The sequence below is a fragment of the Aedes aegypti genome, chromosome 3 (genome assembly GCF_002204515.2).
Source record: "Aedes aegypti strain LVP_AGWG chromosome 3, AaegL5.0 Primary Assembly, whole genome shotgun sequence".
In the NCBI taxonomy this organism is placed as follows: domain Eukaryota; kingdom Metazoa; phylum Arthropoda; class Insecta; order Diptera; family Culicidae; genus Aedes; species Aedes aegypti.
The window spans coordinates 122,296,030-122,309,509 of NC_035109.1; the positions used below are offsets into that span (position 1 = coordinate 122,296,030).

The window sequence follows — 13,480 nt, forward strand, 5'->3', positions numbered from 1 at the left end:
AGAGAATTCAAAATAAAATTTTGAAAATGATTCTGAGGCTTCCTCCCTGGTATAGTACCAATGAGTTACATAGAATATCCAATGTTGAAACATTGGAACAAATCTCAAATAAAATAATCAATAATTTCAGGCAAAAATCGTTACAATCTTCTATTGCCACGATTAATGCGTTATATGTTTAGGTTAAGTTAGGTTAAGTATATTAAAAACGTTTTTTTTTTCTCCTATAAGCAGGTGAAATCAACTCACCTGTAAAAAAACTGAACTGCTACGGCAAATGAAATGTAATATGTTGTTAACAAAATGTTAATTAAATCTTAAATTTGTTTTACCAAATTAGGATGATAGTGTTGTCAAATAACACAGAACACCTAGATATAAGAAATGAATGTAATGTTTGGAATGATACTAATAAAGAAATTAAAAAAAAAAAAAAAAAAAAAAAAAAAAAAAAAAAAAAAAAAAAAAAAAAAAAAAAAAAAAACTTAGCTACCATGGAAGAGGGTTAAATCACTACACAGGGGGAACAGACCCCTTCGTATAGACTAGACCTTCGATACACCTGTTCGTTGTGTCAAAGTATTCAGATGTTTCGTCGTAGTACTCTTTTCATCCTTTCCTCTTACGTTTATCCGTAGAAACTGCAAAATGCAGAAACCAGCCAAGTTCTTTTGATTTTCTCTGTTAAATAAAACTACCGTTCAAAGTCAAAGTGTTTGTATTCACTATAATGAACATGGCATGATAATATACCAATGAAATCTTTTGCATATCACTAGTTTTCTAACATTTTCACTATATCTACACTGAGATAATACTGTTAAGGTAAACGACTGTTTCCTACCATTATACGTCCTACGAATAGAATGTTAGTACCGATGTTTGATTTCCTCGCACTAGCAAAAATGGAGGCATTCCTTTTGTTAGCATCTCCAACCAGGACATGTAGAGTGGTGCCGACACGGTACCCTAAAAAGTAGAGGGAAAACAATTACAACTTGGAGGTTATCATCAGTGCCGTAGCGTGCGGTTGGCCAGGTTGGCACCCGCCAAGGGCGCCAGCCTGTGGGGGGCGCCAAAATGCGTCAAGCATATTTTGAAAGAGATTTATTAAATAAGGGCGCCTCTTACGCCACAATTTGAAAAGAAACTCCTTAACGTAATAACGGAAAAGTTAAACAGTGCCTGAATTGCTTCCATAGACTTTTTTATATTTTGAATGATTTCTATACATTTATTTCTAAAGTTAACATTATAATTATTTGATAAATCTCTAAGTGATCTTGAGAAGAAATAATGAAGTATCCAAATACACTTGATTCAAATTAAACACATAAAAAAAACAAACATTCTATCGAGCGTGATTTTTTTGAAGACAATCTCACTGTATCACAAATTAAATTCTCTTAAAAACCTGAGGAAAACTCATGGAATCTTTCACAGGATTATCAGAGTACGGTACATAATTGTAACAGTAAATCCTGAACATTTCACATGACGCAAGGTGAGTTTCTGACGGATTTCTTTTGTAAACTTCTTTACAGTTGGGCAAAATATTAAAAAAAATCACAACCTGGAAACCCCATAATCCTGAACAACATTTTCAGAGAATTTTGTGTCAGTGAAAAACACACATGAGTTGAAAAGAATGAAATTTGTTTTCCCTAGTATGAATCAAGTTTTTTTTACTGGAGAAGATTAAGCACTAACCAATTTTAGATCACATTACAATATAATTTCTGAAATGCAAAAAAAAATCGTAATGAATTCTGCGCTTGTTCCATAGTACCTTTTATCAATAATTAAACAATTTTCTATTTTTCGTGTTACTATTTGGGAATTAAAATTATAAATTTCATCAAATAAAATTGAAAAAGTTTTTTAATTGAATATTTTCAAAGGATTTGAACAATTTGTTTCTATTTTTCGGAAACATCTTGGCGAAACAAGTAAAACAATGTTTTCTGGAGGAGTTGTTAAGCAAAATTATTATGAAATATCTAGAAACCTCTGCATTTTTCTAAGCAAACAAAAATATAGTTAGCACATTGTGTCCGCTATTTTAAGAAGAATTTCATTAATGCCAAGCTCAGCATTTTCTGCAGATGCGTCTCAAGAACAATAATGTTCTTATGAATTACTTACTTCAAAACATCAGATTTTGAACAGTTCTCAAGAAAATCTGTCTTGTACATCGTCTATTGATATTTATCAAATATTTAGTAAATACTTAAGTCTCAGCATAATATTTTTTATGGTTTCGATAATACTTCCATATCGTAGTCCTTCTAATATTCTAAAAATAATTTTTAATGACAATTGACTAGTTTCCCGAGAAACATGCTGCTGAAGCTGTAACTCAGGTATATAAACGGTAAACATAAAACTGGATTACTTTATAGATACAATCAAAGTTGATTTAAAGGGGGAAAGGGCCCTTCTAGAGTCATATTGAAGTTATAATTTATAATATTAACTCAAATATCTTTGCCATATGAGCCTTTAGTTTTGAGTTTTCTTTTGTTTTGTTACGTTATATAAAAAGATGAAGAGGTTTTGTGCCTTCTTGAGAAAAATTTCGAATGAAAATCCCACTTTCAAAATTTCGTCTAAACTCTAAATTCCTTATAACTGTAGTTATATAGTATAGTGCTAGCTTTATGTGCTTTATATGTTTGTATGCATAAATTACAGCTTGAGTAGCATGGTTACTTGGAATGTTTTACGTAAACGGTAATCACATACAAACTCGCATCATGAAAACAAAATTGGCTTGGGGGCGCCCAAAGGGAGGTTTGCCAAGGGCGCCGTGAGGCCACGCTACGGCTCTGGTTATCATTTATGGAGGCCATGAATCGTTACATACCAATCTGGGCATTGGCATCGACATCACTATCAGATTGGCCTCGTTCGAGTGTTCCAGCAGCATCTCGCGCAACCGCAGCTGCCGACGGGTTTTATCTTGCAGTGCCATCCGTTCGTGCTCGCTTATAGGAATCTGCGTACCGTCGTTGTCGGTGAAATGCTGCAGCAATTTGCTGTGCATGTCAACGGTTTCCTGCCGGGGAGCGTCCGTTACCCCCTGAAGCATCGTCAGCGAGGAGTATTCGATTCGGAGTTTCATGAGGAGGTTGGCCATGCTGTAATGGATGCAGAAGAAAATGATTAGTGAATTGTTCGAAAGGGGTTGATGAAGACGACCAGGATACTCACTTTCGTTCTTCGACTTCCAGCTCGAGTTGGCGATTGGTGAGCGCAAACACCCTAATCTTGCACCGGGCCCATTTGGATCGCATTGAGATAATGTACGGGATCAGCATGGTCAGGCCACCGTCATCGTACAGCCACCAAACGTCGATCGTTCCCTTGGGTTGCTTTCGTTGGAAGACACCGATTCGGTCGAGGATTTCCTTCGGAACGCACGACCCACCGCGGGTTGAGTAGATGATGTCGTCCGCAATGTCTGAGGTTTCGACGGTGGGCGATGGGGCTAAAATGGTGAGATTGAATTATGATTATTAGGTGCGATTCACAATAGACAGACTTGGCAAGGAACGAAGGACAAAAATAAGAAAGTTGACGGCGCGAATATGGCAGCTATCCATTAAATACGATAGCTCCAGACCAGAGAACGTAAATTCCGAGCAGTGCAATTACCACTTCTACTAACTACAGCGACAGCGACAGCGAAAGCGTAGATCGTGGAGTTACCTTCATAGTAATTGAGAAGTAGATGAAGCGAGTTCTTCAGTTAAACTGGTAAGTGAACGAATGTCTGTGTTGCGAATGAAGAGTCAGCTACGGCCTGATCAGCATATATGCGGCAATAAACGATTAGCCCGATGACATGAAGAATTAATTCTAAGGTTACGGAGACTGCTCAAAACAAGATGTTAGGATAATGAGAGACAAAGCGAAAATCGCACATTGGGAAAGACATTTTCATTCGACCCGTCAATGGAACATGAAGCCATTCATTGTATTACAAACCGAAACTTGCGGCTTCACTGCTGCTAGAGTGGTAGACCACGTGGTGGCAGGATGTCAAGACCTTACGAGGTCTCTGATCATTATCCTGTTGTAGCTTATATTCAGGCGCGGTCATTCAACGTTACAGATTCCAAAAATAACAGACATTGAAATATCCAACGCTTTACAGTGGATGGGGACGCTGACAATACTATCAACAACACTAGTCTAGTTGGAAAGAATCAACGTGTCTGGTGGAGTCAACAGCTTGTGGAACCCTATTCACGACGAACACTAAATGACTAATTTGATAAAGAGTGCCAGAGAGTGACATACCTACATGGAGAATGACATTAAGAGTCATGTGCTGCTACCAGGCTGAACAGAGAGTGACACAGGGCAACGAGAGTTGAAGAAAAGTGAATTGAACCCAGCACGAAAAAAATAAATGATAGCTTAAGCACAAATTGGCATGAACCGGGTAGATATATGGTGATACAGTAAGGACCGGATTTTGTCAGCCTCTCGATGAATTTTAGGCTGACAAAATGGGGAACCTGACAAAATCGGGTCATTTTATTTTGTTCCTGTTTTTCAAATATTGACGTGTTACATGGTTACATGAACTTTTAAGAGGGCGATGGTCATGGGCGTAGCCAGTTTTTGTTATCAGGGCCCCCCTCTCCCTTATATTGGTAATATCGATTCTTAACACCAAATAAAAGGCATTGCCATTGCCCCCTCTGGCTACGCCCATGCGTGCATGACATCAAACAGCATCATCAATTTTAATGTGAACGTAGTAAAACATGGCGATAACAATTTTTTGACAAATTTAAAGTAGGCTGACAAAATCGGGTCAAAAAGCTGACAAAATCGGGGGTAGACAAAATCGGGGGCAGACAAAATCGGGGGCTGACAAAATCGGGTCAGTACTGTATTATGCAACGATCAACGGCGCGCGAAGCAATATAGGTACTATCAAGCATTTGCAGTGATCGAGAGGAGAGCTTGCTAACCGATAAAACGGCGGTGGCTGCCAGATAGAAGAAGCACTTTCAGCAGTTGTTAAACGGCGAAAATGGAAATGTAGCGAGAAACAGGGTGAACTTAGAAGATGACAGTTGAGATTGTACTCACCGCTCATCACTCGAGCTGAGGAATGGGAAAGGACAAGATCTCAGTCGAGCATTACTAGCACAGAAGTGAGCAGCTTCTTGAATCAACTCATCGAATACTTCTGAAGGACAGTTGGATTGCCGTATATGCCCAATTTACAAGAAAGGACACACAATGTACTGCGCCAATTACAGAGGGATGATCATGCTGAACTTGGCGTACAAAGTACTGTCGCAAATTCTGTTTAACTGACTGAGACCGTTAGGGCAGATCTTTGTCGGCAATTGCCATTACAAATGCTTTTCATAAGAACCGCTCGAAAACGGACCAGATGTTCACCTAGTGAATGATCTTAGATAAATTCCGGAAGTTTAACTTGCAGATCCACCATCTGTTTATTGATTTCAAGGAAATCAAAAACAAATGAGCTGTGGCAGATAATATTTGTGTGGCACTGAATAAACATTGCTATGGATCTTGGCTTCTAACCCTGTTATGATGGGCGACAATCAAAAGGCTATTAGAAGAATGTAGCATTGGATCGCAAATCAAACGATCTAGTAGGCATGGAACAACTTCGACGCCTCACTCCTATAGTAATGTCAGAGTGGAATGTCAAGTTCTTCGTGGGCTCCCGTTTGTCCACTTCAATTCTGAACTCCACAATATCTGAACATGGTTTTCCGGCGAAACTAATTAGGCTGATAAGTGCAACGATGGATGGTTCGATATCAACCTCGTTTGTGCCGTTAGAAGGAAGGAGACGCACTTTCGAATTTGCTGTTCAATATTGCACACGAGGGTGAGATCTGGTGTGCAGAGAAACGGTACTATTATCACACGGTCGTAAATGTTCCTGAGCACCCCAACCCGGGCGGTAAGCTCCACATCGTCGTAAACTCTTCTGATGCTGTCTTAGCACTCCTCTCGAAAGTGGTCGCTTTCACTCGTGGGAAGTCAAGCTCTCGGGACACATCGGGCTCTACCCGCTTCTCCGAAGGGTAACGCGGGAAGTGAAGCTACCTTCAAACACAGAATCATCCAAGCTCTTTGTTCCAGCAACCCAACCCACCGATTATCGCCCCTTGCAACCCCCTTTATTCCGGCCATCGGGACATCCCTGCATTTGGTGGGCCTATCTTTCGAGCCTATCCGTAGAGCTCTGTCTTGTTCGTACACTTATAGTGATACCGAAATACCATCCGATCTTCATTTAACTGCCATAAGATCTCCGCCGCTCATTGTTAGTTCACCCTCAGAATCTAACGCTGATAGGAATTTGGTCCATCCTTGCAATAACACCACTCGCAATCAAACTCCAAGCGCAAGCAGAAGTCATCTCACTTTAGCTTTAGCGGAAACAGATAGTTTTTGCCTGCAGTGGAACATAAATGGGATCATTAACAATCTTGCGGACCTTGAGATCTTCACAAGTAGCCCACACTCGAACAGCTAAACCGCTCATTCGGCGGTAGATATGTATGGAACTTTAAGCGCGGAAGCTACTTCATTCAACTTGAAGCGTTTGAACGCTCACCATCCGGTCTGGGGTGGATCCCGGTCAGACTCTAGGGGCAATACCCTACTAGATCTCTTTGATGATAGTGATCTTACAATCCTAAACGATGGCTCCCCGACATCCTTCAATCGATGTTACGGACCTCACACAGTCGGAGAGCGAACGGTTCAGCTAATGCGTCATTTCGGATCCACATGGCTCCCGTCACAACCAGGCGTCTCCGCTGGCTGTATGATCAGGCAGATTAGACTGTTTATAATAAAAGCGTCAGTGCATCACTCCGCTCTCCCCACCCGAGTAACATGGCAGAATTCACTGCCGTTCTCACGCAAGTGGCTGCCATTTCGATCCCGGAAACAAGCAGCAAGCCTGGTCGAAAAGCTCTTCGTTGGTCGTCTCCAGAGATCAAAAAAGTGATGAAGCCACGTAGAAAGGCTCTTAGCGCCGTAAAGAGAAAATGGCACCTGACCATCCAAACCGAGATGTAATCGTTGATTGGTATTACATCGAACGCAACACTTGTCGGCAAGCCATCCGAGACGCCAAACGAGCCTGTTAGAAGAGCTCTTGGATAGTATCAACGCAACCCAATCAACCGCTGACATATGGGCCAAGATCAACGCCTTCAACAGAAAAAGAGTCGTCACCCCACCCACCCTCGATATTGATGGGAACTGTACTGCGGATCCAGAAATCATTGCCGATGGTCTGGGAAAATATTTCGCCAAACTCGCAGTCTTTGGGACCTATGATCCGGTCTTCGTCCGCCAAACCGGTGCGACTGCCAACGATATAAACAGTTTCACTGTACCCGAGGATAATGTGCAGCATGACATTGATCAACCTATCCCATTTAGGGAGTTGCAGTATGCTTCGAGTCGCAGTCTCAGACGATGTTGGTTATCCATTATTGCAAATTTTTGAAGGTCATGGTAAGCTCCTACTTGAGCTGATAAATCAACTGTGGACTGATGACTCCTACCCGCTGGAATGGTGAGAGAGCTTCGTTGTTCCAACCGCGAAACCCGCTCGGAGAGTCCTTCGTCGGCGAATACCAGGCTGGTTTTCACGAGGGCCTATCGACAACGGACCAGATGTTTACCTGGTGAATGATCTTAGATGAATTCCGGAAGTATAACTTGCAGACTCACTATCGGTTTATAGGATTCAAGGCAACGTACGATTCGGTGAAAAGAAATGAGCTGTGTCAGATAATGTCTGAACATGGTTTTCCAGCGAAACTAATTAGGCTGATACGTGGTTCGATATCATGTGTTCGGATTGCAGATAAGGTGTCAACCTCGTTTGAAACATTAGAAGAAAGGAGACGCACTTTCGAATTTGCTGTTCAACATTGCATTCGAGGGTGCTAATAGGAGATCTGGCGTGCACATGCTCCTTGGTGATATCGACTTTCTTGGAATCGATCGCAGATCAGAGGAGGAGGTCTGCGTACTTCTGAAGAGAGAGACAGTGATGATAGGCCTGACCATTAATTCTACCAGCCCGAAGTACATGGTTGCTGCTAAAAATAAAGGTGGGCCTATTGATGTTGGTGCTGAGGTAGTGTTTGATGGGGGAAGTGTTTAGAAGTTATTGAAGGTTTGTTTAACTAGTAACACAATTGTGACATGTGGCAATGACATTTCCCGCGGAGTGAAAATACGAACTGCACCTGCGATTACGGTATTTTACGGACTACGTAACCAGCCCTGTGTAAATCATTGATTCTTCCGGTGGCTCTCTATAGGCACGAAGCGTGGACGTTGAAGAGGCAGACCTGAAAGCTGTCAAGGTAGGTAATGCATTGATTCATCAGGTGGCTATCTACGCGCAAGAAGCGTGGACGTTTAAAAAGAGAAATTGGAAAGCCTTCGGGTTTTCGAGCGTAGAGTGCTGCGGACAGTACTATTGGTTGCTTGGGTCTATTCTCGGTAATGGCGTAATGCTACGATGTAGCCATCAAAGTATCGAAGTACGTATGGGCCCAGGAACGCTCTTGATGAACTGCTGAAGCCGATTCAGTGAGGGACCATGAGAAAGCAGAATCTGAACGAGGATGAAGGGTTGGAGGCCTCCGATTGAGCCGAAGAGGCTTGATGAAAAAGGTAGAGTCTGGATGCTTTGCTTGAACATTTAGAACGTTTTCCTAAGGCTGAACTCTCAAAATGATTACAAAATGTCTCGAACTACGCAAATGATCAAAAACTTACCCATCTGAGGAGTTCCCGGCAACTGGTTGGCGCTTCCTCCCAAGCTATCCAAGTTGAGGTTGGAGTCGACATGCATCAGATTCCGCGGCGTTCGCATTCCATCGGAGGAGATCGTCGAAATGGCATTGTCACTTCTGTCCTTGAGGGTGCTGGGTATCGGTACCGTTCGGGTCACAATCTCGGTGGTCAGGTCGGAGAAGTCCAACCCGTTGGGTAGCCGCAGAATCGCCAGCGCCATACGACAGTCGAAGGAATCGCTGTGGACAAAATGGATTACATTAGCTCTTGAGTGTTGTTGAGTGTAAGATTCGGAACTTACTGTAACACGTTGTAATAGGTTAGCAGATCTTTGACGGGACAAGTCATCCAATCGGATTTGTATCCCATGAGGACAATATTGGGTGAGAGTTTACCAACACCAGAAGTTTGGATCAAAGCATGGACGCCTTCTTCGAACGATAAACCGTCAATCGGTTGATAGAATCCACGAATTTTACGAATCTCCAAGAACTTGTTGCATTCCGAATTCATTTCCATTCGTTTTCTATGGGACAGTCGGTCGTGGATGATGTCACCGACGATCATGAGAGAGTGGCTCTTGGTGATTAGGTTGGCCAAGTCGATGAGTGGTGGCCGATTCATGGGGTTCCCAGCGAGGACAAGAACCGAAGGGTGGTAGTTTTTGACGTGGTCACCAATGTTCTGAAGTTTCTGGGTAGCCGAGAGGGCATTCTTGTACGTCTGCTGTTGCGTACTGGAGCCCCAATTGACGTCTGGTCTTCTGTAGACGACTACCAGATAGAGCACGAAAATGATCACGATTGTGACTATGGTGAACGTGTAATCTAGCTGGAACATGATAACTATGCACAGTATGGATCCGACGAGACTTAGCCAAGGATGGTAGAACCTAAAGGTTGGACGCCATCCAAGTGCTTTCACAGTGGCCGCGTGGAACGTACAGAAGTTGATGAGTGCATAAGACGCCAGATAGAAATTCGAGATTAGCGGGGCAATGGCGTTGATGTCCGCGATGAGGACGAACAACACAGATACAATGAAGACGAGTACGTATCCACGGTAAGGTTCACCATGTTTGCCATAGCCCTTCGAGAAGAAGATCAATCCAGGATAAATACGATCAATGCCCAAGGCTTGGATGATCTTCGGCACGGATAACAGGTTAGTCAGCGCCGTACTCAACGTGGCGGCAAAGCACCCAGCGTAGATGATGGCACTTGAAAGGGACATCAGTTGCATCGATGTGTAGTCGTTATGAATGCCATAGTCGCACTGAAAACAGAATCATGTTAAACTTTATCTAACTTAGTCCAGGTTTTTAGATCATACTTACACTTCCGTTAGCACATGCGGCAAATGTTCCATTCACAAGATCTGTCAAGTTTCCGGAAGCATCACGCAACGACGCTGCTCCAGCAAAGAATACAAACGTAATATACGAAATAGCAGAAATTACCAACGCCAGCAATGTGCCCTTTGGAATAGCCGTGGCAGGATCCTTCAAATCACCGCAAATGTTCGCACCAGCCTGTACACCAGTAACGCTGGGGAAGAAGATCGCGAAAACGGTGAAGAAGGTCTGCTCTGTATTCTCGCTGAACCGGTAATCTGGCTTAAGGTTCTCTTGAAATACCTCCGAGGAAAACCCAGTAAACCCTTTCGCAATTTGATCGTCATTCGTCGGCCCAACGATGACCCCAATCAAAAAGTTGAATATCGCTATAAGAATGGTTACGATCAGGAAGTTTTGGGCCTTTGCTTCCCACTCCATGCCGACTGCGCAGATAATCACCATTACGATGATTGCAATGGTGCCAACGATTCGCACATCGTTAACTCCACCATCCACGATTTTTGTTCCGAACGATTCTAGAAATGAAATACAACTACTTAATATTTGCAACTGTCCCCATTTACGCCAAAGTCGTACTTAGCAAATCATTCAACGAGCTGCAGAAACCGATCGTGTTCAGGGATGCCTGGACTGAATTCGCAAAAGCGAACACTATTCCGACGGAAGCACCGAACTCCGGTCCCAGCGATCTCGATATCAAATAGTATATCCCACCGCCTTTCACCTGACCGTTGGTGCAGATGGCAGATAGGGACAGAGCAGTAATTACACACACCAAATACGATATCGCAATGATGATCAACGTTTGGATGATGCCAGCCTGTGAAACCACCCAGCTGAGACGCAAGAACAACATCACGCCCCAGATGTTGAGCAGGCAGGGAATCAGCACGCCCTCGATCCATCCTAGTTTGATACCGTGGCCATGCGCTTCTGGCTTGTCGTCTTCCTGGCTGGCTTCCTGAAAGGGGGAAAGTGTTGGATTAGTTTGCTTTAATCTTTAATCTTTAATCTAGAACGAAGGTCATGAACATAAGTACTTAAAGAGCGTAAGTACTTCAGATAGATTAGCCACTCGAGTGGACATGATAGGTTCCAAGTAGATGCATTTGGATTGGTTTCCGCGTTGATTGCGGACCTGTTGAACTACATGATAAGTTATGCATTGTTACTACATTTGGCGGTTAGCATGATGCATCATCTTGAAACGTTCAGATTTACCAAGGAAGTGCACTTTTATTGCTCCAATAGAGCATGCAAATTAATTTGAGAATATTTTTGAAAAAATTGACTAAACATGTACGATATTGTGTAACGAATTCAAGAAAAATGTATTGACCAAAATCACAATGTCATATTTTGATAGCCTTGGATATACAGAAATTTTTTCACATTCCTCTGCAAACATAACTTGATATTGACAATACTCTTGAAACTTCAACTTATTCCATTGTTGAAGCAATGAGTATTGCAATACTAAAAGGGTGTATTAAATATGTTAAAGCTACTAAAAAGGTGTATTAAATGTGTTAAATTCGAATTCCTAATTATAGATGATGATCATAAACTTTTGATTCGTCTTAGAAACGTGAGGAGAAGGCAGTTTCAACGCACTCGCGATCCTGCTGTGAGAATTATATGGCAGTATCTACAAAAGGGAATTTAAAAAAAATACGCAATTAAGAAACAAAGATATTGAAAACAAAATTTCTCAATTCTCTGGCTCTAAAATCTTTTGAAAATTTAAAAAAATCCGGAAGCCAATTCCAGCATTGAAAGAGGAAAACAAATTATTACTAACTAAATGCGAAAAAGCTCAACTTGCTGTGCAGTTTCTAAGCGCGCACAATTTCAAATTAGCACTCATTAATCCAATCTTACTCAGGATTTCGAAAGAATTCTCAATCAAAGGAACATTTTGGCAAATTCTTTGGAAACTGATTTGAAATTTTTTACATCCCTTTCGAGAAACTTCCAGAGAGCAGCTTATTATACTTGGTTGATATGTTTAACAAATGTTTTCAGTTGGTATATTTTCCTGACAAATGGAAAAATGCCAAACTTGTATCAGTTTTGAAACCGGACAAAAATCCTGCATAAGCTTCCAGCTATCGTCCAATCTACTTGCTTTCCTTTATCAGTAAACTTTTTGAAAAGGTCGTTGTGAACAGTATGGTGGTCCACATCAACGAAAATGCAATTTTTGCCAATGAACAGTTCGGATTCCGACATGGACCACTCAGCAAATTTTACGTGTAAGAAATTTGATTCGTTTCAAAAAATCTGACGGCTATTAAACTGGTATTGATTTGCTAGACATACATATAAAAACCATTCGACAGTGTTTAGCATTAAGGCTTGGATTGTAAAATTAAAAAACTTCAATTTTCCAACATACATTGTTAATCCAGTTCAGAGCTCAGAACTCCAAGTCTGAAAAACTTCCTGTGAGAGCTGGTGTTCCTCAGGGATATCCAAAATCTTGGTTTTTAGATGGCACAGGCCTCTCCGCCAAAGGTCAAAGCCTGCGTGTCATCTGTAATAGATTGAAAAAATGTTTGGACATTCACAATCCAGGATATGAACATGGCAAAATCCCTAGGGGAACTCTTGAAGTAACCTTCTTTGAAGGTTTCATGCAGAAATCCTGTGAGGAATTTTAAAGTTATAATTAGGGAAATGTCTTGGGAAATCCTTTGATTTTTTTCAATATCTCCTACTAAATCTAAAAAATTAGAAGATTCGTGAAAAATCATGGATGAATCTGAAGAAATCTTCACTGATACATTTTGAATAATTTTACTGTGGACTTAGAGAGAATTTACAGAAGATGTTCTTTAAGGAATAGCTGGGAAAATATAAAAAACGGCAGGATTTTGTGAAGAAGCTCCTCGCAGAAAAGCTTCATATATTTTCGAAATTAAAAAATATTAGAAAATTCTATGCTATAGCAGGAATATATGGAGAAGATTCTCTGGAAAAATCTTTTGAAAAGGAATCTTGGAAAAATTTCAGAAGAAATCCCTGGAAAACTCTTGTGAGTATTACTGAAAAATCTAGGATTATTCCTTAGTACATACATGAGAGGAATTCCATGAGAATTTTTTGTAAGAATTGCTCGACAAACGCAAAGCGAAATTGCACTAGTAACCCCTGAAAATTCCTGGAAACATCCATGGAGAATTTGCTCTAGAAATCGCTGGAGTGCCTCTTGAAGTAAACTTGGTAGAAATTCTAAAAATAACCACTTATCAGATTTATTATGCTTTTTTTTGAATACTTGGA

General features: G+C 41.3%; 1 protein-coding gene across 3 annotated transcripts in view; it reads right to left on the reverse strand.

Annotated features, from left to right (window-relative positions):
* Nucleotides 1–700: 700 nt before the first annotated feature.
* Nucleotides 701–13,480, reverse strand: part of LOC5572566 (bumetanide-sensitive sodium-(potassium)-chloride cotransporter) — a 46,423-nt gene continuing 33,643 nt past the window's right edge. For all 3 annotated transcript variants that reach the window (XM_001654032.2, XM_021848865.1, XM_021848866.1), the window contains 7 exons: nt 10,772–11,156; nt 10,175–10,710; nt 9,140–10,113; nt 8,821–9,077; nt 3,214–3,490; nt 2,867–3,140; nt 701–969 (listed from right to left, as the gene is read on the reverse strand). In XM_001654032.2, the coding sequence (XP_001654082.2) occupies nt 856–969; nt 2,867–3,140; nt 3,214–3,490; nt 8,821–9,077; nt 9,140–10,113; nt 10,175–10,710; nt 10,772–11,156 (2,817 nt within the window). In that variant the 3' untranslated portion in view covers nt 701–855. The remainder of the gene's footprint in view (nt 970–2,866; nt 3,141–3,213; nt 3,491–8,820; nt 9,078–9,139; nt 10,114–10,174; nt 10,711–10,771; nt 11,157–13,480) is intronic.